This window comes from Mus musculus, chromosome 6 (genome assembly GCF_000001635.26).
Source record: "Mus musculus strain C57BL/6J chromosome 6, GRCm38.p6 C57BL/6J".
NCBI classification, from domain to species: Eukaryota; Metazoa; Chordata; class Mammalia; order Rodentia; family Muridae; genus Mus; species Mus musculus.
Window position 1 is genome coordinate 136,904,157 of NC_000072.6, and position 19,108 is coordinate 136,923,264.

Genomic DNA, 19,108 nt, shown 5'->3' on the forward strand with positions numbered 1-19,108 from the left:
CACTCTCATTTGTCCTTGCCAGCCCTTCCTCAGGGAAACGGCTGTGAAGGCTTTTGCCCACATTTCCCTGTTGCTCAATCCGCCTCATCAGTGATGGCGATACTTCACTTGAACATCCTCCCTCATGGCCAAGTGAGCTCTTATTTCTTGTGAGTGCTCATTTTAACACTGGCAATTGTTTCCTGCTCTGGTGGCCTCACTGCATTGAGAAATAATGAAAGCGATTTAAAGATAGTTATCCCCAGAATTTCCCGCTGGGCAGGCTCTTTTGTTTAAGGAAGTTAGTAAGTGATGTCTTTTTGTTTCTGTAAGCTGTGACTACTGGAGAAGTGACATGATGGGGGGAAGAAATACAGTGTCAAGGCTTTGATGTGTGCCTTCAGCCTAGAGTCTCAAAATATCCTATGTAAGTGACTTTATTATCTTCAACAAGTTTGAAATGAATCTCCAGAGACAGAAACTGGTTCTCACAAAGTCCAGGAAGGAGTCAAAGGCAAACTTTCCTAACATGCTTTGTTCTGCCCATGTGCACCCCCTCCATCACAGTTTCCCAAATCTTCCAAGTTATTTGTGATAACTGCAGACTTGATACCATGGAGATAGGGTATAGTTTTACCAGTGGGAGCTACTGAATGCATCCAGGCACAAACCACCCAAGATGTCCCCAACAGGAGTGTAGACTCAGGGAATAAATATGAAGTCTTGAGGAATGATTAACCAATGACAAGGAAACATCTAGAAATGGCAGAAATTTTAGTAGGCACCAGCGTTAGCCAACAGAAACCTCTTCTTTTGCCTGTTTTGGTTTCACACACTTAAAATCCCAGTCCTTCAGCAGCAGAGGCAGGATGGTCTTGACTTTGAGGCTGACTGGTTGAGTAGGAAGGAACCCACAAAGGCCTCAAATAAACACACAACCCCAAAGCTCTTCTCCCTAAAGGAATTTCATGCGCTGGTTTTGAGCCCTGAAACCTAATCAGCACTGACAAAGACATGGGGAATTCCTGGCTTTCAAAGAGCCATGAGGTGATAAGGAATAATCCAACTCAACACTACAAATACACAAACACAAGCACCCGAGATACTATGGGACAGAATTGCTACAAGACATCATCAACTAGAAAATCAGCCTCCATCTTGTTATTATCTATGGAGTCTGTGCTGGCTATCAGCATGTGTGGAAGAGTGTGAGGATATGTATGGTAAAATTAACCCTTTATTAAACATGCTATGATGTGGGGCTTTACTAAAGCTTAGGGCACTATCATTTTAAGCAAAAAAATAAAGACAGTTGAGGAAAAGGGAAGAGAGAAAATGATTGAGTGATGAACACATTGGAAATGAAAAGTATAAACGTTTGGGTTGCATGGAGGACCTGAGACCATGTAAATGGGCTTAAAAGAAACAAGGAAAGGGGCTAAGAGTGTAGCTAACTGGTAGAGCTCTCAGATAGTATGCCTAAGTCCCCAAGTTCAATTCCTAATGCACCAAAAAGAAACAGAGAAATCCGTGGAGTTGAAAGTAGCCTTAGGCTAGTGATTCTCAGTCTGCGGGTTGTGACCCTGTTGGCGGTGTTGACCTTTTCACAGGGTCACATAGCAGATGTCCTGCCTATCAAATATTTATATCCTGATTTACAACAGTAGAAAAATTACATTTATGAAGTAGCAATGAAATAATTATAGGGTTGAGGTCACCACAACATGAGGAACTCTATTAAAGGGCATCAGCATCAAGAAGGTTGAGAAGCCAAGAGGGCTCATGCCTTTGACCCCAGCACTCAGGGGGCAGAGGTGGGTGGATCCCTGTGAGTTTGAGACCAACCTGGTCTACAGAGTGAATTCCAGGAGAGTCAAGGCTACTTGGGAAGACCCTGTCTCGAAAAATTAAAATAAAATTAAACGGTTTAGAAAAAAAAAGGTTGAGAAGAAAGCACAGCCTCCTGGGGGGTTGGGAAACCTCAGTAGGGCATCAGAAAGAATTCTGGAATGTAAATGTCAAAATGCCCAGAAAGCATTCTGGGATGAGCTCGTTTTGTACCCCTGGGCTTGTGCAGCTCTGGGGCGACCTGGTGTCCCTCAGCTCCTGGTTCCTTTGTCACTGCAAGAGTTACTTTCACAGTCTCCTTTCCAGCCACTTTCCATGCCCAGGGGCCACGGGGTTATCCCACAGCAAGGAACAAGCAAGCCTTTCACTCCTTGTCCCTCACTTGGAACCTTCCTGCCGTACATCCGTGGTTTTTCAGCTCTTCAACACTTAGTCGCTTTTCTTTAGAGCCAAGGGCCTGGAGTGGGTGGGAAGGGTGTGACAATGTAGCATCTGTGTGTTGACAGTAACAGCCCGTGGGCCAGCGACCCACAGTCAAACGCGCCTGCATCTGCTGTGTGCTGGACCGCACACCTTACTGGCAGTAACCGTGGTTAACCCCAGCGCGTCCTGGCGCCAAGTGCCCCTCTTCTGTTGCTCCCCAACATCTTACATAATTGACTCCCTGGCTCCTTTGCCACATTTGTACCAACTCTCACGCAGGATGATCTGGTCCCACCACCCATCCCACCCACACAGAGAACAACACATCAGTGGGTCACGACCTAACAGGACACAGAGCCCTGGAGGGTAGGGCGTGTACCACTGAGCTGGGCAGCTGTGTTTCCCTCCAAAGGGTTTGGCTTGCAGAGATACTGCTCTGGGTTTTATTTACTCTACGGGTTGCTGATTTACACAGGGAATTGCAATCTCTAAATGAGCGTAGCTTTTAACATGCTCTGTTTCTGATGCGTTCAGAAACTTGGAGACATCCTTTAACTTTTGGGAGAAAAAAAAAGCTCCAAAGCAAAAAGACATTTTTGTTCTTGGCCCCGAGTCGGAGAAGGATATTTGCTTATGAAGGAGGGGCGGGTCTATCCTCTGATGACCCCAAAGGAACAGGAACAGTTGCATAAGCCATGTGCAGGGTACCAATTCAATGTCAGTGACACACCAGAATGTCCTCTCTCTAGGAACGCTTGCCCTTCACGGAGATGCATGTCTCTGAAGCCCATGTCCCGTACCGTCCCGTCCCGTCCCGTGTCCCCCCACCCCCCCAGGCTCTCAGGCACAGTGTGAAGCTAGGCATGGGGAGAGGGGATAGGAAATTGGAAACAAGAGGCAAGCGGGATGTGGAAACAAGGCCAATGATTGTGATCCTCCCGCCCCTTGTTAGAACGCCCGATGATCGTGTGAGCGTTGCAGGGATTTGAACAGCTCCCTTTTATTCAGTATAGAATAGACACAGGGCAGGCATCGGGCACAAGTTCCAGGGAGCCATCAGAGCTCCTCCTTCCCGGAGTCTCCTTCAGCTTCGTGATCTCTCTGAAAAGAACATAGCAAAGAGTGCACTGCTAGTGACTGGAGAAGCCTCACATCCGCCCTAACTTTGACCTGCTGACCTCTTCTGTTACGCTGATGCTGGTTTTTGTTTTTTAAAAAGAGTTTTCACTACTCAGCTCCGGCTGGACTAAACTTATTATGTACCCCGCGCTTGCTTCAATCTGTGGCGGTCAACCTGCCTCAGCCACCAGAGTACATGGCGTGAGCCACCACACCTCATACATGAGCTCTTTATCTGGGATTTAAGTTATTTCCCATCGGCCTTTCAATTTAAAAAAATGGAGAAAACCCAAATTCAGTTTGTGCGTACAAGCCCTTCGTAAATCGGCATCTCTAGCTAATAGAGTCCCATGAATCATGTGTTCAGAGTCACCCTACTCTGCCCTCTCCATCCACACCCTCTGTTCTCACAGGGCTAAAGACCTCTGATTCCTTCCATGAGAAACGGAGCACACGGAGAGAACAACACAGGCGTGTTTACTCGAAGCCCGACACTCACCTGCAGCAGCCCCTTTAAGAATCCCTCGCAGAAGCCTCGGACCTTCTCCACCGTAACCTCTGCGATGGGCAGTGTGTCCCACTTGTCATCCACAGACTCATAAATGGCCAGAGCTGGCAGCTGAGACTCTTTTAGTTTGAAATAGGACATCACCTTTCCATTTTCCCTTTTGCCGCTGTCCACCAGAACAAAGAGAATCTGTAGAGGGAGAGAGGGGTGAAAGAAAAGGGTCCAGCTAAGATCCTGGGGGGCAAAGCGATGCTTGTCATTACTGTCACTAGGCAGACTGGATTTATGCTTAGTGTCACATAACATAAGTTAGAGCCTGGCTTGATGGAGTGTTCAGGACACTCTCATAATTCTAGCACTTGGCAGACAGAGGTAGGAGGACCAGAAGTCCAGAGTTACCCTTAATTACAGCAAGCCAGCAAGTTCAAGGCTGGCTTGGGCTATATAAAAATCTCTCTCTCTCTCTCTCTCTCTCTCTCTCTCTCTCTCTCTCTCTCTCTCTCTCTCTCTCTCTCTCTCTCTCTCTCTCTCTTGTTCTCCATCTATCTACCTACCTACCTACCTACCTACCATCTCTCCACATACACACACCCCATCTTGATTAAATTTAAGTGAATTTGAAGTTTATTTTTTTTTTTTGCTTTGGCATTTGATCCTTTAGTCAAATGTAACTACATGAATTTTGGATTTGGGGTTAGATCAGTGATTCTCAACCCAAAGCCGCCACCCCCTTAATACATTTTCTCATACTCTGGTGATTCCCCCCCACCAACCATTAAATTATTTTTGTTGCTACCTCATAACTGTAATTTGGTTAGTGTAATAAATCACAATGTAAACATTTGTGTTTTCTGATGGTCTTAGGTGACACAGGCTGAGAGGTATGGGGTTTAAAGAGATGGCTCAGAGGTCAAGAGTTTATACTGCTGTAACAGAGGGACCTGAACTTGGCTGTTAGCACACAGTACCAGCAAGTTCGCAGCACCCTGTAACTCTAGCTTCGGGGGATCCAACTCGCTCTGATAGTCTCTGGGCATCCTCACCCACTCCCACAACCTGATTAAAAATAAAAAAATAGCATTGTAAGAAAGAGTTTGGGCTTTGAAGACACTATGAATTTTCCTTAAGCAAGAGAGTATAGATGGCCCTGTAACTAAAGGCAGAGAATGAAGTTAAGTCCGAGTCTGTCTTCCTGGCTGTGTGATCTGGAGCAACTTAGTTTCTTTGAGACTAAGTTTTCTTGTTTGTAAAATGTACTGGTTGGGGTTGGGATAAAGCGAGACAGTGTATTTAGTGATTGTTGTGTGTAGCACGTGTTTGGCAAATGTTATTTTCTAGCCCTATTTTAAGAACCCCCACCTCAGTGGCTCGCTAGAGTCATGGATGTGCTCTTTCTTGCTGTATGTACACATGGTGACTCTCACCTGTCCCTGGAAGAGCTTAGCTGCCTCCCGATATCTGCGCATGCTCTCTTCATACTCTGGGGAAGTCTTCTTCATCATCAGGAGAAGATGGGTCTGAACCATGGTGTTAAATAAGCCAGCTGCAATCTGGAAAAGTAAGGTTTGCTATAGAAGAAGAATAGGAAGAGGGAGAAGGAGAAGGAGGGAAGGAAAGAGGGAAGGAGGAAGGGAGGGAAGGAGGGAGGGAGAAAGGGAGGGAGGGAAGGTCAGAGAAGCAGAGATACAGAGGATTGCCAGTGCAATGAACAGAATAACACAAAAGCAAATAGCCTCTAAGATGGCTGTTAAGTACCTCACCGCCTGGAATGTATTCAAAACCCATTGTATACATGTGTGGAATTGTCAAATAACACAAATAAAAATATTTGTAAGAAGTCAAATCATTGACGATCGGAGAGATGGTTCATAGGTTAAGAATACATTTAATTTTTTTAATCCTTCTTATAGAGGACGTTGGCTTGGTTCTGCATTCTGTCCAGAGACCCTAAGGCAAAAACACCCAGCCACCCCATGCCCAGTGGCTGACTCCTAGGATCTGTGTGAGATTTTTCTAGCGCAGCTGGTCACAGAAGGGCCATGGGCAGGCAAGCACGGTCAGATGAAGTGCTTCCTAAAGACGTTTGCTTGGGCTTTAACAGCAGGCTCGGTTCTCACTGGGCGCACTGTGTGGCAAATAATTGATTCTTATTATGATAAGATTTGTAATTATAGTAACTGACTCGTGCTACTTAAATACAGAGTAGGATCCAGTTTGTTAAAGCAGAAAGAATTCTTGGGAAAAGTGAAGAGAAGAGAACCAAGGAGCCAAAGGCATGGGATGGGGGTGCAGAAGTTTTATCTGGCTTAATCTCAACCAACACAGCAAAGCCACACATGGAGTGTGTACATTAACTGTACACGCAGGAGCAGGGCACGGCTGTGACTTTCTGCCCAGCTTTTCTAGCACAGATGTTTGTACCAGCATGGACAAGAAACAGCAGTTACTGAGTTGGCAGCTCTCCAAGTGAGAAGGGATGACTTCAGATACGTGAGAGCCCCATAAAAGTTAAACATGCCGCTCTAGAGAGCTTCTTTCCTGAGTTTCTCTTGATGTGATTTGCTTTCTCTACTAGTGTGAAATTTTTAAAAAAGGACACATCACTGTGTGTAAGATAACAGCTGGGGACTTCTGGAAGATGTGTCCTCACACTGGCTGGCATCCAGGACACCATGACACCAGGGTTGTGTGCACAGGGAACATTAGGACATCTTTTCCGAGTCCACATGCAGTCCAGCGGACATAACAGAGACAGTGGTGATGCCCCAGAGAAAGAAGACTATATGGTTACGCTTGTGTTCAACTTGATTGGATCGAGAACGCTCCCAGTCATGTCTGTGAGGGTATTTCTAGATCTTCAAGAGAGACAATCAACCATGAGGGTGGGTAAGCAAACCAACGAGTTTCAATCCTGGACAAAGGGAAAGGAAAAGCAAGGGCAACGTGGCCCGTGGACTGTACCCGCCTCTTCGTGCTTCTTGGTTATGGATGCATTGTGACCAGCTTTACATTCTTGACTCAACAGCGCGATGGACTGTATGTCTCAAACCGTGAGCCAAAAGAAACCCTTCCTTCCTTAAGCTGTCTCTACCACAGCAATGAGAAAAGCAAAGAAGAAAGAAGCTTTCTTGATCACAGGCTGAGAAAGGTGGTTTTGCAGCTGTCTCAGAGCCAATGACCTCCAGAGAGCACACTTACACAGCAAGACTCCTGATTCGGAAGGTTTTCATCCAGATACATTGTATTTGTATTTTGTTTTTTTCTTATGAGTTGTGTTATAGGCCACTTAACCTTTCTGTGTCTGTTTCTCTCTTTGTCCCACAGGGAGGGAGGAAGCCATGCATCTTAAAGTGTTAGTAAAGATAGTAGCATAAACAACAGGCTAGGTGTTCAGTGAGAGACGGGTACCAGCAGTCGAGAGAACATCTCTGTTCCGGGGGCAAGGACCCTTCCTGACACCAGAGCATAAGACTGGCCACAGGGACCAGTGTTTACCATAGGACTGTACTCTGTCACCCAGTGGAGGTTGTTCACGTGAATAAAACGGCTCAATTTGGCAGCATCGAGATTTTCAATGTCTTCAGCATTCAAATGTAGTTGTTGATCATCAACCTGGATTAAAAAAAAAACAAAAACAAAAACAAGGGACAGAGTGGCCCCTCTCGTGCACATTTTGAGATCATTGATAAATAGCATTTGATTATGAAGATGAGACAGACACTGAGCACAGCTCCAAAGACAGGAAATAAGTTTCCCACCCTCAGGGACTCTTTTTTTCTCTGCTTGTGTTTTAAGGGCTATTTTTATGTAATATAATCACTGATATATTGAATTTCCCATCAGTGCAGCTGTTCTGAATTCCATCTTCTTAACTTCTGGCCTATTCTGCATTTAGTTACTTCCCAAGATTCCTTCCTTGGTTGGGAAGTTTCTCAGACTTGATTTATCCCTTTAAGGACTGCCAGCATGCATTATGGGATACGTAGCTTCTAACATTCCAGAATCTAGGATCATCGGGCAGCTACATCTCCCTGTTGAACATTAGAACATACACACAAAGATGAAGAACTAAAACAAAACAAATAAACAAAACCTTATGAGACTATCTTAAGCAAATTAAATTTACAAGATAATAAATGCAAAGGTATAGAAAATATACTTCTGAATTAGAATTTTTGGGGAAAACTCCACCCAAAGCCCTAGATACTGTAAAAACATGAAGTACAGGCTGGCAGTATAGGTCAGTGGTAGGGCCTTGCTTGCCAGGTATATGTGAGTTCCTAGGCTCAGCTCCTAGCGCAAACACACAGAAATGGCACTAGAGATGTGTGGTTTGGCTGGTAGCACGCTTATGTGGCATGCAGGAAGCTGTAGATTTGATCTCCAGCATCACATGAAATAGCCATGTTAGTGTCTGTAATCCCAGCGCTCTAGAACTAGAGGCAGGAGGGTCAGAAACCCAAGGTGCCTCTGCTACACAGTGAGTCTGAGGTGAGAGGTGAGAGGAGATGACGTCATTCGGTACATATGCAGGTGTGCTAAAATCCACCATGTTCTCACTCTCGGAAGAAACACTGAGGAAAAGATAGAAGAACAATAGGAACAGGCTCCGGGGACCTTGTTCAGCTTTGTAGTCCTAATATCTACACCAAATCATAAAAAAGTAGAAGGCTGCTGTGGTGATTCATGCCTTTAATCCCAGAATTTAGACAGACTAGGCAGGAAGATTTCCAGGAGTTCAAGGCCAGCCTGGGCTACATGGGAAGTTCTAGGTCTTCCTGGATGATAGAACAAGATCTTGTCTCAAACAAACAAAACAAAACAAGGAGTTAGAGAGTGGTTGAGAGAGCTTGCTGATCTTTCAGAAGATCTGAATTCAGGTGACTCCTAGCAGTTTATAAACTCCAGCTCCAAGGGGACCTGAGGCCTCTGGGCTCTGCCAGCACCTGTCCCCATGGGCATATATCCACACAGAGACACAGAGACACAGAGGTATTCGCAGAGCCAGCTAGCCAGGCTGCCAACCAAAGAGAAACAGACTCAGGAATCAGAGAGGGGTGGGGTAGGGAGAGAGAGAGAGAGGGTGGGGTACGGAGAGGGGGAGGGGGTGGGGGAGGGGGAGAGGAGAGGAGGAGAAGAGGAGAGGAGGAGAAGAGGAGAGGAGGAGAAGAGGGGAGGGGAGGGGAGGGGAGGGGAGGGGAGGGGAGGGGAGGAGAAGAGAAGAGAAGAGAAGAAGAAAGAGAGAGATTAGACAGAGACAGACAGACAGACAGACAGACAGACAGACACACACACACACACACACACACACACACACACACACACATACATGCACAGAGAGATTTTCTCTGTTGCTTAAGGCCTGGCTTGCCAGCTGGCAGAATATCTCACACTTAGGACTTTGCTATTACAGCCCACTCAAGCCATTATTATCATAATCAAGGCCCTCTTAATATTGACTAAGTCCAAATGCGTGAGGATTATTTTTCTAGGACGTAGAAGCCTGGCATCTGTGCGCAGCTGGCCTGGCAGCACGTGGACCAGGAGGCCCCGCCCACCCGCCCCGCCTGCCCGCCTGCCTGCCGCCTTTCCAGGCAGTTTTTCGGGTTTCCCAGAACTGGTGAACTGGAGGCGCCAGGAACTCCAGGTGTTTCTGAACAAGGGAATGCAGAGAAGGGACAGAGCATGTGCAGCAAAAATAAAGTTTCTTCCCTGGGCAGCAAGGGACCTTCAAGAAGCCGCCCCCTCCCCTGCAGGCTCTCCGATTACTGGGGTTCTTCCAACAAAGTGTACCTGATTATTTCATTATTTCCTAAACTAATAAACCCAGGAGGGTTCGTGTGTAGGGTTCCTGGAGGCAGTACTTGAACAGGAAGCATGCTTTCTGCCAAGGGAATCGTTTGCATAACGCACTGCAGAGAAAGCTCTATCCTAGCATAAGGCTTTGGGGGACGTTTTAAACATCTATTTTGCCAGGGTTTGGAAAGAGTTTTACTTAAGCTATCCTCCCCAAGGACAGAGATGCCCACAGCAGAAGAGAACAGCTGGAAGGGCTTTGAGCTCAGGACTGTTGGTTTAGTGCCCAGCGCTTTGCTAGGAGGGGGTCTTCCTTTGCGTTCCAGAGAGCTCTCTGACCATCTAGCTTTCCAGAAAATGCATTAAAACTCATCTTAGTTTATTTATAGTCTTTCTTTTTAATTTTTAAAAATTTATTTCAGACAGGGTTTCATGAAATGAGGTTGGGTATTAGTTTCCAATGCAGCCAAGACGAATCTGAGCTCCAGCCCCTTCCCGTTCCGCCTCCCAGTTACTGGAATTACAGGCTCACCCCACCATGCCCTGTGTATCTTCCTTTATACTGCGCTACAATATTTTATGACAATTGAGTCATTGAGTCATAAAGTAACTTGGGTAGGGCTGAAAAATGACTTGAGCGTTTGCCTCACATCTCTGATCACACACACACACACATACACACACATACACACACACGCACATGCATGAACACACTTTGCTCAGCTGCCATGTACTTGTAGATATATACTTTTGTTTGTTTGTGTCTCCTGTAGCCCAGGATGGCTTTAAACTTGTTGTGTAGCCCAGGATGACCTCCAACTCTTGGGTCCTCCTGTAAGTCTCCAGGTATGGGATCACACGTATGCACCACCATGACCAGCTAAACACATACTTTATAAAAGTGTAATCACTTGATTCATATTACTTCCCTCTTTTACATAGTCATTTCTTCTGACTCATCTGGTATGGTGCATCTCTTATGCCAACTACTCAAAAGTCACTGTATGGAGGTCAAGAATGATACTCTGTCTCTCATATCTCCCTGGGTCAGAGTTGGGCTAACTTTATTTCTTAAAATAGAAGTGAATAAGAAAACCCGAAGTAGTGCAGATATTCAAATAGCAGGGCAGGGTCACGGTCCACTGACTCCAGGAGTTGGATCTCTGTGAGGATTACATCTCTGTGGGACCGTGTGGAAACGCAGAGGGTCTCCATGCTGCCACACCCACAGGCTGGGTCCCTGACAGCCACACTGTCACCTGCAACTTCTTACTGTTCCTTGACTTTTGCTTAGGGCTTTCGGGGAACCTTTATAAGAGTCAGTCTGCACTAGTTTTGGAGAGTAGGTTCCTTTCCTACTTTCTTTTCGATTGCTGTGCTGAAAACCGTGGCCAAAGCAGTTTGAGAGATGAGGAGAGGGCTTCTCTGGTCACAGGTCACAGTCTATCATGGAGGGAAGCCAAGGAAGTGAATCGAAGACTGTGGAGGAGTACTGCTTACTGGCTGGTTCTATCTGATCTCTGTTTCAAGTTCCTGCTTTGAGTTCCTGCCTGGGCTTCCGTCAGTAATGAACAGTCGTCACATTCAACCAAGTCAACATTCTCCTCCACTCACAGAAACTCTGTGACAGAAATCAGTACCAGCATAGACGACTTCTGTGGCGGATATGATGTTGTTGTTATGGGGGGATTGTGAAGGATTTGGGGAATTTGGGGCTACAAAAGCCATTGAGTGTTCAGAGCCCTCTATTCTGTGGGAAGTTTGGGAGAGAATGCTGAGAGCAATGGAGATGTTGGAGGCCCGACTTGTGAAGTTTTGAGGCACGTCTGAGAGTGCTTCATGTGATATTTTAAATCAAGACTACAGACTTCTGGCCAACTGGGGCTAGAGAGTCAGCTGCTGTCAAGAAGAGACCGGCATCACTGAGGTGAAATCTTCTGGGAATACTCCCTCAGGGTTATCACCCAGAAGCTGTGGTTAAGAGGGGCCCAGGCTGCATCTTATGCTGGCAGCCAGACCCCATGATGTATGAGTCTGCCTCGTGTTACTGATTTTGGCAGCATGAAAGGGTCATGCAGTGCTGTTGAACCTTGGCGAAAAGTGACAAAGTTAAAGTCCCTCAAGAGAGTCCAGGAAAGGCCATGGTGAAGATTCAGTCTCAGCTGCAGTGGAGACCCCAGCATATTTTCGATGCCAGGACTGGGTGATGACCAGCAAGTATTATGAGACAATATGAGTCTCCTGGGCGAGCCATGCGTGCTATGACAGGGACGGATGCATAAATGACAGAGCCACAGTGAATGCTTGCCAGGCCCTCTGGAGCCCAGAAGACTGAGTGCCAGACACTGGGCAATGAGTTACTGACAATGTTGAAGGGCTTTTGCTTCGATTTGATTAGGGCTGTGCCCTGGTTCTCACCTCTTGGAATAAGAAAATGTTTAACTTTTAAATATTATTTCTTCCACAGAACTTTGGAGTATTAGAAGGACTTTGGTTATTTTAGACTTTGAACTTTTAAAGAGGCTTTGGATATTTTAAAGAGACTGCACTCTTGAAGTGTTTGAAATTTTAAAGGCTGTGGGACTTTAAAAGTTATTTATGTTTTATTTTGCAATGTTAGCATTGATATGAGATTTGGGAGATGAACAATAACCCCAAGAGTGATACATTTATGTGTCTAGTTGACAAGGAGTCAGTTTTACTGGTTCATTTTTTGCCAACTTGACACGAGCTAGAGTTGTTTGGACAGATGGCTCCTTAAGGCCAGCGTATAGGCAAGACTGTCAGGCAGTTTCTCGATTAATAGTTGATGTGGGAAGGCCTAGACCACTGTGGGCGTTTCCTCTTTCAGGGTGGTGGTCCCGAGTTGTATAAGAAAGCAAGGTGAGCAAGCAAGCATGGAAAGTAATCCATTAAACAGCACCGTCCATGGCTTCTGTTCCGGTTCCTGCCTCCAGGTTCCTGCCTCGAGCCTACCCCAACTGCTGTACTGTAATATAAAAGTCGAAGGTGATACAAACCCTTTCCCAAGTTACTTTTGGTCATAGTGCTTCACCACACAATAGAAAGCCCAACGAATAGAAAGCTGTGGTTTCACACACACGGCTTTTACAGGCCCAATCACAATGAGCCAGTGTTCTTTTACTCGACCATTATGTCCTATTATCTTTACAAATATTCGTACTCTTGTGAGTCCAGTAACCCTAAATTCTGAAAATTTGCTACCACACTATATAATATCTAAATTAGATTCTGATATATAACCCCTGGACTTGATATATCAATACCAGGGGTTTAGGGAAATGGTTTGGGATAAAGTTTTGAAACGGAGACTTCAGAATAAGGAACATTAAATAAATACAGCCTAGTGTAAAAATAGAGATTTTCTTCTGGGGCTAGAGAAATGGTTCAGTGGTTAAGGGTGCTTGGAACCCCTGTAGAATATCTGAATTCAGGTCTCAGTACCCACTACAGATGGTTCACAGCTGCCTGTAACTCCAGCTCCGGCGGGTCTGACACTGTTTTCCGGCCTTTGTAGCACTCAAAAGAACATACAGAGACACGGACACACAGAGACACATGTGTGAATGCAAACAAATCATTACTAGAGCTTTAAGAGGACTGTCCTTGAGTGCTCTAGAGAGCCGCTGTAATGCAGTAGACAGGGGACGCGGAGTACGGAGTCAGGCGCTACCTGACGGTTGTGAAACTCTGGCGAGTTGCTTCAATCTACCTGATGCTTATTCAGTATTGAAAATTCATGGCTCATAGTCTCTCTTCATATTTTGTGAGAACTATAATAATGGCTATCATAGATTAGACACATACACACAGATAGGCAGATGGACAAACAGACAGACAAACACACACACACACACACACACACACACTCACACACACACACACACACACACCAAACTGCAGAAAAAAAATAAGCAAACTGTGGAAAACTGAAAATGATAAAATGTGGATCTAAGTTGAAAGCCTTTCCCAGAAAGTTTGCCATAGGCTTCTGTTCCCCAATGTAAAATAAAATGGTTCCCCCCCCCCCCCCCGTTTCCCTTTGTTACAGTTACTCTGAACTCCTGAAGGATAATCTTATTAACATATGTAGCCAACCTTTGGAAATGTAAACTGAGAAATGTGTTTATGTAACAGTTGGCCTTTCCAGCCTTTCCAAGCACTGCCAAGGAGGTGGCACAAAACCAGCCTGTTTATTTTCTGGCATGGCACATAAATTTTGTCCACCAAAGTTCCAAGACTTCACTCAAAGTAGGGCTGTCACTAGTGGTCGACATAAACCAGATGCTAAGGAAGGGGGCAGAGCCCAAAAGAGCCACCAACAGGGCTTTATAAAGGATACATTGTAAGCAAAGTTTACACTACCAGCAGGATTGCTCGGCTCTTTTGTGTGTGTGTGTGGGGGGGGGCTTGAACCTGTGGTCCTCTTGCCTTAGACTCCTGACTGCTGGGCTCACAGGGCTGAATCTCCTAGCTTGGCATAGCACCTTTTCTATTACTTCTATTGCTACTTCTCCACTATAAATTCTTTATGTCTATTTAAGTATATATGGGTGGATATTTTGCCTACGGGTCAGTCTGTGACCCACCTGTGTGCTTCATGTTTGAGAAGGCCAGAAGATGCAGTCAGATCCGGATCTGAAGTTGAGAGATGCAATGTGGCTACTGGGAATGAAACCCAGGCTCTCTGCAAGACGTCCAGCACTCTTAGCCTCTAGGCTGTCTCTCCAGCCACTGCAGACCTTCACTAAGCGTCACGAAGTCCATTTTGCTTAGCTAGCAAGGTCTCTCACTTCGCATACCTTTTTCCTAATAGTCCATCTTATTCTTTGTTTCCAAAATAACCTTGCTAAAGCTCACTCCTGTCCATGCTGCTTTACTGATCCAAAGGCTTTCCAAATACCAATCAAGTTAAGTGCAAATCTAAGGCGCTGGTACTGTGGTTTTAGCACAAATGTGGTTCTAATAAACCCTCCCTCTCTTCTATGCCTTTCCCTGTACCCTGTGCCTTGGGGTCACGTTGGCATCGTTGATTCTTAAGTACATTTAGTTTTTCTCCTTTGGCCATGATCCTTCTTTAGAGTACCCTAGTTTCTCTAACATACACTTCCCAGTTTAGCTGTCCCCTTTGTATTGTTTATATATATATATATATATTCACACTATTTCCACTCCTGTAACACCTTACCTATTGTGGCGTTCTGTATTAGATTATAATCTTCACTCTGATGTAAGATCTATGAGAGCAGACAGTATATTCAATATGTTTTTATCACAAGCTCCTTCCACGTAAGAGCTGTCTAATAAAATGTTTGATAAACTTAAGTCAAATGCTCAGCATATGAACAGATAAAATTATGGGGCCGGGCATGTAGCTCAGTTGATGGTGCGATTACCTAAAGCACATGAAGCCCTGGGTTTGATTCTCCGGCGCTGCGTAGGTGGGGCACACCTGTAATCTCAGTAATTTAGGAAGTGGAGGATAAGAAGTTTAAGGTAATCTTCATCTATGAATCGAGTAGCCATCCTGAGCTACATCAAACCTCATTATATATGTGTATATATATATGCACATGTATGTATGATATATATCATAAAACTCCTGGTCTCTGTCTGTCTATCTGTCTGTCACACCATCCCTGGTGTGTGTGTGTGTGTGTGTGTGTGTGTGTGTGTGTGTGTGTGTATGTGTGTGCACTTCCCTATTTAACATGACCTTGGAGATAATACGGTCAGACCTTTTATTCTATAGCTATAAGAAGCTAATACACACTAAACAGCTGACCCACTCCGTTTCTCTGGCAAGGGACCAAGCAGCACCTTTACTGCCCCATCTTGGCTCTCAGTTCCTGTTCTCTGCAAGCCGCATCCCCACCTGCTTTGCCAGCCTGAACTGAGTCACTCTCCTGGTCAACAATGTCCCTGAACTTGGCACCAACGTTAGTGTCAAAGACAAAGAGTTCTTTCCCATCTCACAAGGGAAAACTAGAGGAAGGCTGGAGCTGCCAGCCCGTCTTACCAGTCGAAAGAGGCAGATGCTGTTGCTGGTGACATTGTAATGGGTCAGGACCTCAGAATGGTTGCTGATTCCAAACGATACATCTTGGAACTGTCGTGCCATGCTCCGGAACACAGACACGATCGGTATTTCTAAATCCTAAAGACAAAACAAAGCAAACAAGTGAAGAGACATAGAAGGAAGAAAGATATGCTCATGCCAGACGTTATCCTTACACATGCAGGCTATACTTGCAGTGTCATTTTTGAGTGTCCCAGGCTCTGTGAGAATATTGGTTATTATCAAAATTGTGTGGGCTAGTCGTACAGCCTGAATTCTACCTGTAGCTGAGGGATGCCTTGGTGTCCAGAGGTCTGTGAAGATGGACGATATAGCCATTCAAGCACCCAGAGAAGCAAATGTTTTGGGAACAATTTGTGGAGGAACAGGAAGATGTAACATAAAGGAGCAGGGGCTTAGCATGGTCCTCAGGAGATGTGCAGGAGCTGAGGTCATGTCCCCCCCTTCCAGGGATCCTTTCAGGCTTGCGCATGAGGGTACTTAATGGCCTGTGCACCTGTTGTACCCCAGGCCCGCAGTTAGGAAGCTGGGAGTCCAGTCATTAGTGATGGCCTCTCTCCTCCCACGGACACTACCACTGTAGTCCTTGCTGTGTCAGGACGGCTGTCCACAGAAGCTCCAGGAAGTACACAAGAGTAAACCTACATCTCACTGAGCTAAAGGCCATGTGAAAGGAGAAGGGACGGTTGCTACTCTCGAGTCTGGGATCACAAGACAGAACTGGAGACTCGCTCTTTTGAAAGGAAGAGGGCATTCACTTAGAAGCTGTGGACATTTGTTGGAGGGCTCCCTGGTTTGTAATCTGGGCTTTGGAATTGAATTGCTCAAGGACCCGATGGCTCCATCTGGTGGTCTCTTGTGTTACTACACCCTTCTCATTCTTTGCTCTTTCCTTTCTGAAACTCAGTCCCTTAGCACCAAAACCGGACTCCTGCTGGCACCCCATCTCAGCCATTTCCAGCTGTGTACACGGAATGGACAGGGTGACTGTGGGTTGGAATCAAGGGATGGAAGTAGACAAGAATGTCTGAAGAACGGCTGGATTAGCTGTGAGGATTGCCATCTGCTATTAGCAGAGCGAGAGGGAAAGGCTGGGATGAGACCCTCTTGTGTGTGACTGTCTACGTGTTAGCCTACAGCCAATGAGGAAGCTGTCAGTTATCCTGTCACCTTCTTCAGTATTCGGAGAAGGCGAGAAAGACGAGTGAAGGCCTCCCTATTTTTTTTTTTTTTTTAGCACATCCTGTGAAAAGTGTTTCCAGGTTTTATTGGTTTGGCCTGAGTGTGTGGCATAGTCCTTTTAGACCACTACTCAGGAGGCTGAGGCAGGAGGATTGTCCATGTGAGAGAAGCACAGGCTACACTGCAAGTTCTAGGCTGGCCTTAGTTTTGAGACCCTATCTTGAATAATAAATTAATGAATAAACGAATAAAATTTAAAAGTGCCTCTACTTTCCCTTCCGCCTGTGAGCAGGGTTCTATGGGTCCAGACTCAGGGAGTTTAGGGCATTTAGGACAACGATGAGATTTGACTGACTCCCTGCTGACACCTGCTTTCTTTCAAAGTGTCCACAGGTAAGGAGATTCAGCCATGAGACTCAGAGACCCTGAAGCAAGCGAGTGAAAGACCTCATGCGGAGGGCAGACAGCTTTGAAACAAAAGAACCTTGGATGATAATCTGAAAGCAGAGTGTGTGCCCTCTCACTCCCAAATGTCACTAGCCCAACAGGCCCCTGGATTGACTACCTTAAAGCCAAGATGCCCGATTATGGGTATGCAGGTGGGGTGTATCACAAACCTGGAAGAAGCCTATGACTGCCACTTCAGCAGCAGCGATGAGTTCCACGGTGGCTGGGACGTCTGTGAGCCATATGGGTTCCTGGGTAGTGCTGAGACCATCTGCAGTGAGAGGAGAGGAAGTGTGGGCAATATGCATCTTAACCCAGAAGCGTCTGGAAAATTTCTAGTTTGGAATGAAAGCACGCATGGTATTTTCTCGAGTCCCTGTCCCTGTCTTTTCCTCATGGCAGCTTCACTGTGGCCACACCACTGCCCCACCCCCACCCCTTTTTTCTTTTTCTATTTTTCTTTCTTTTACCCGTGGCTTCTTCCACATCTGCTGTAACCTCTGGAACCAGCCCACACACGAGGACAAACGAGAGGATTAGGCATCTAGACCTGGTGATTTTCATTGTTGCTCTCTGGTGCCCACTGTAGATGTTGAGAGTGGGTGCCAATCCAGGACAGGCTGGTGAACTGAAGTGGTTGTGTGTTATAAGAGCTCTGGGAACCTTGCAGCTGACTCCAGGGGGGAACTTTCACCTTCTGTGATAAGTGGCTCACAGTGGAAGAGCTCTGGAACATATCCAGCCAGAAGGAAGTCGGGTCCGTTCATTTAAATAATAAAAAAAAATATGTAGGTACTCTATGCGGCTTATTGATTTAAGCAGTCTATAAATATGGCTGTGAGCTGACCCAGTGCCTCTCAGCTTACGTTTGTTTTTGTTTGTTTGTTTGATTGGTTGGTTTTGGTTTTTTGAGACAGGGTTTCTCTGTGTAGCCCTGGCTGTCCTGGAATTCACTCTGTAGACCAGGCTGTCCTCAAACTCAGAAATCTGCCTGCCTCTGTCTCCCAAGTGCTGGGATTAAAGGCGTGCGCCACCACTGCCCAGCTCAGCTTACATTCTTGATGGGAGAGGTGAACACAAAAATCCATGATTTAAACATGTATCAGAGAGTGGTAAAACACAGAAAAATTCATAGGCTGCTGTGAGAGACACGGGGAACTCTTAGGGCCATGTGGGATTTGATGGAGGATGTCTGCCTCGAAGTCGCTACAGACAGAGGCCTGGGCGAATAGGCTCTGGGCATCAAAATGTGGAACGGACTTGTGTTGCTTTTCCCTGCTGTGAGAAAATATTTTAAGTGACCAGAGCAACCTAAAGAAGGTGGGGTTTATTTTGGTTCCCAGTTTGAGGGTGCAGTCAATCACAGCAAGGAAGGCACCCGGCAGGGAGGAAGGCACCCTGCAGGAGATCGAGACGGCTGGTCACACTATACCCACAGTTAGGAATGATGATGAGGGATGGTGGTGTTCAGCCTGCTTTCTCCATTGTAATATGTCCCGGCACGGAAGGACACCACCCATAGGTAGGGTGAGTCTTCCCACCTCCATGAACCTAATTTAGAAACTCCCTCACAAGCAGGCCTCGGGGGCTCTTCTCCTAGGTGGCTCTAGAGTCTGTCAAGCTGATGATCACTATTAACCAATCACAAGGGATTTAACGGGGAAGAGCCAAAAATCTAGAGGTGAAAACAGAATGTGAAAGAACTT

General features: G+C 45.9%; 1 protein-coding gene across 3 annotated transcripts; it reads right to left on the bottom strand.

The window, feature by feature from the left end:
* Positions 1-3,157: 3,157 nt before the first annotated feature.
* Positions 3,158-18,305, bottom strand: Erp27 (endoplasmic reticulum protein 27). Of its 3 annotated transcripts, none has more exons than XM_006506554.2 (7): positions 17,953-18,305; positions 17,573-17,673; positions 15,714-15,851; positions 7,373-7,489; positions 5,302-5,427; positions 3,869-4,066; positions 3,158-3,351 (listed from the first exon to the last, which is right to left on the bottom strand). In XM_006506554.2, the coding sequence occupies exons 3-7, from the start codon at positions 15,813-15,815 to the stop codon at positions 3,307-3,309; spliced, it is 588 nt and encodes a 195-aa protein (XP_006506617.1). In that variant the 5' UTR covers positions 15,816-15,851; positions 17,573-17,673; positions 17,953-18,305; the 3' UTR covers positions 3,158-3,306. The 3 variants fall into 3 exon arrangements, with proteins under 3 accessions (XP_006506617.1, XP_006506618.1, NP_081259.1); NM_026983.2 differs by having other exon boundaries at positions 3,231-3,351; positions 17,873-18,024; XM_006506555.3 differs by lacking the exons at positions 17,573-17,673; positions 17,953-18,305 and adding an exon at positions 16,419-16,970.
* Between the last annotated feature and the right edge of the window lie 803 nt (positions 18,306-19,108).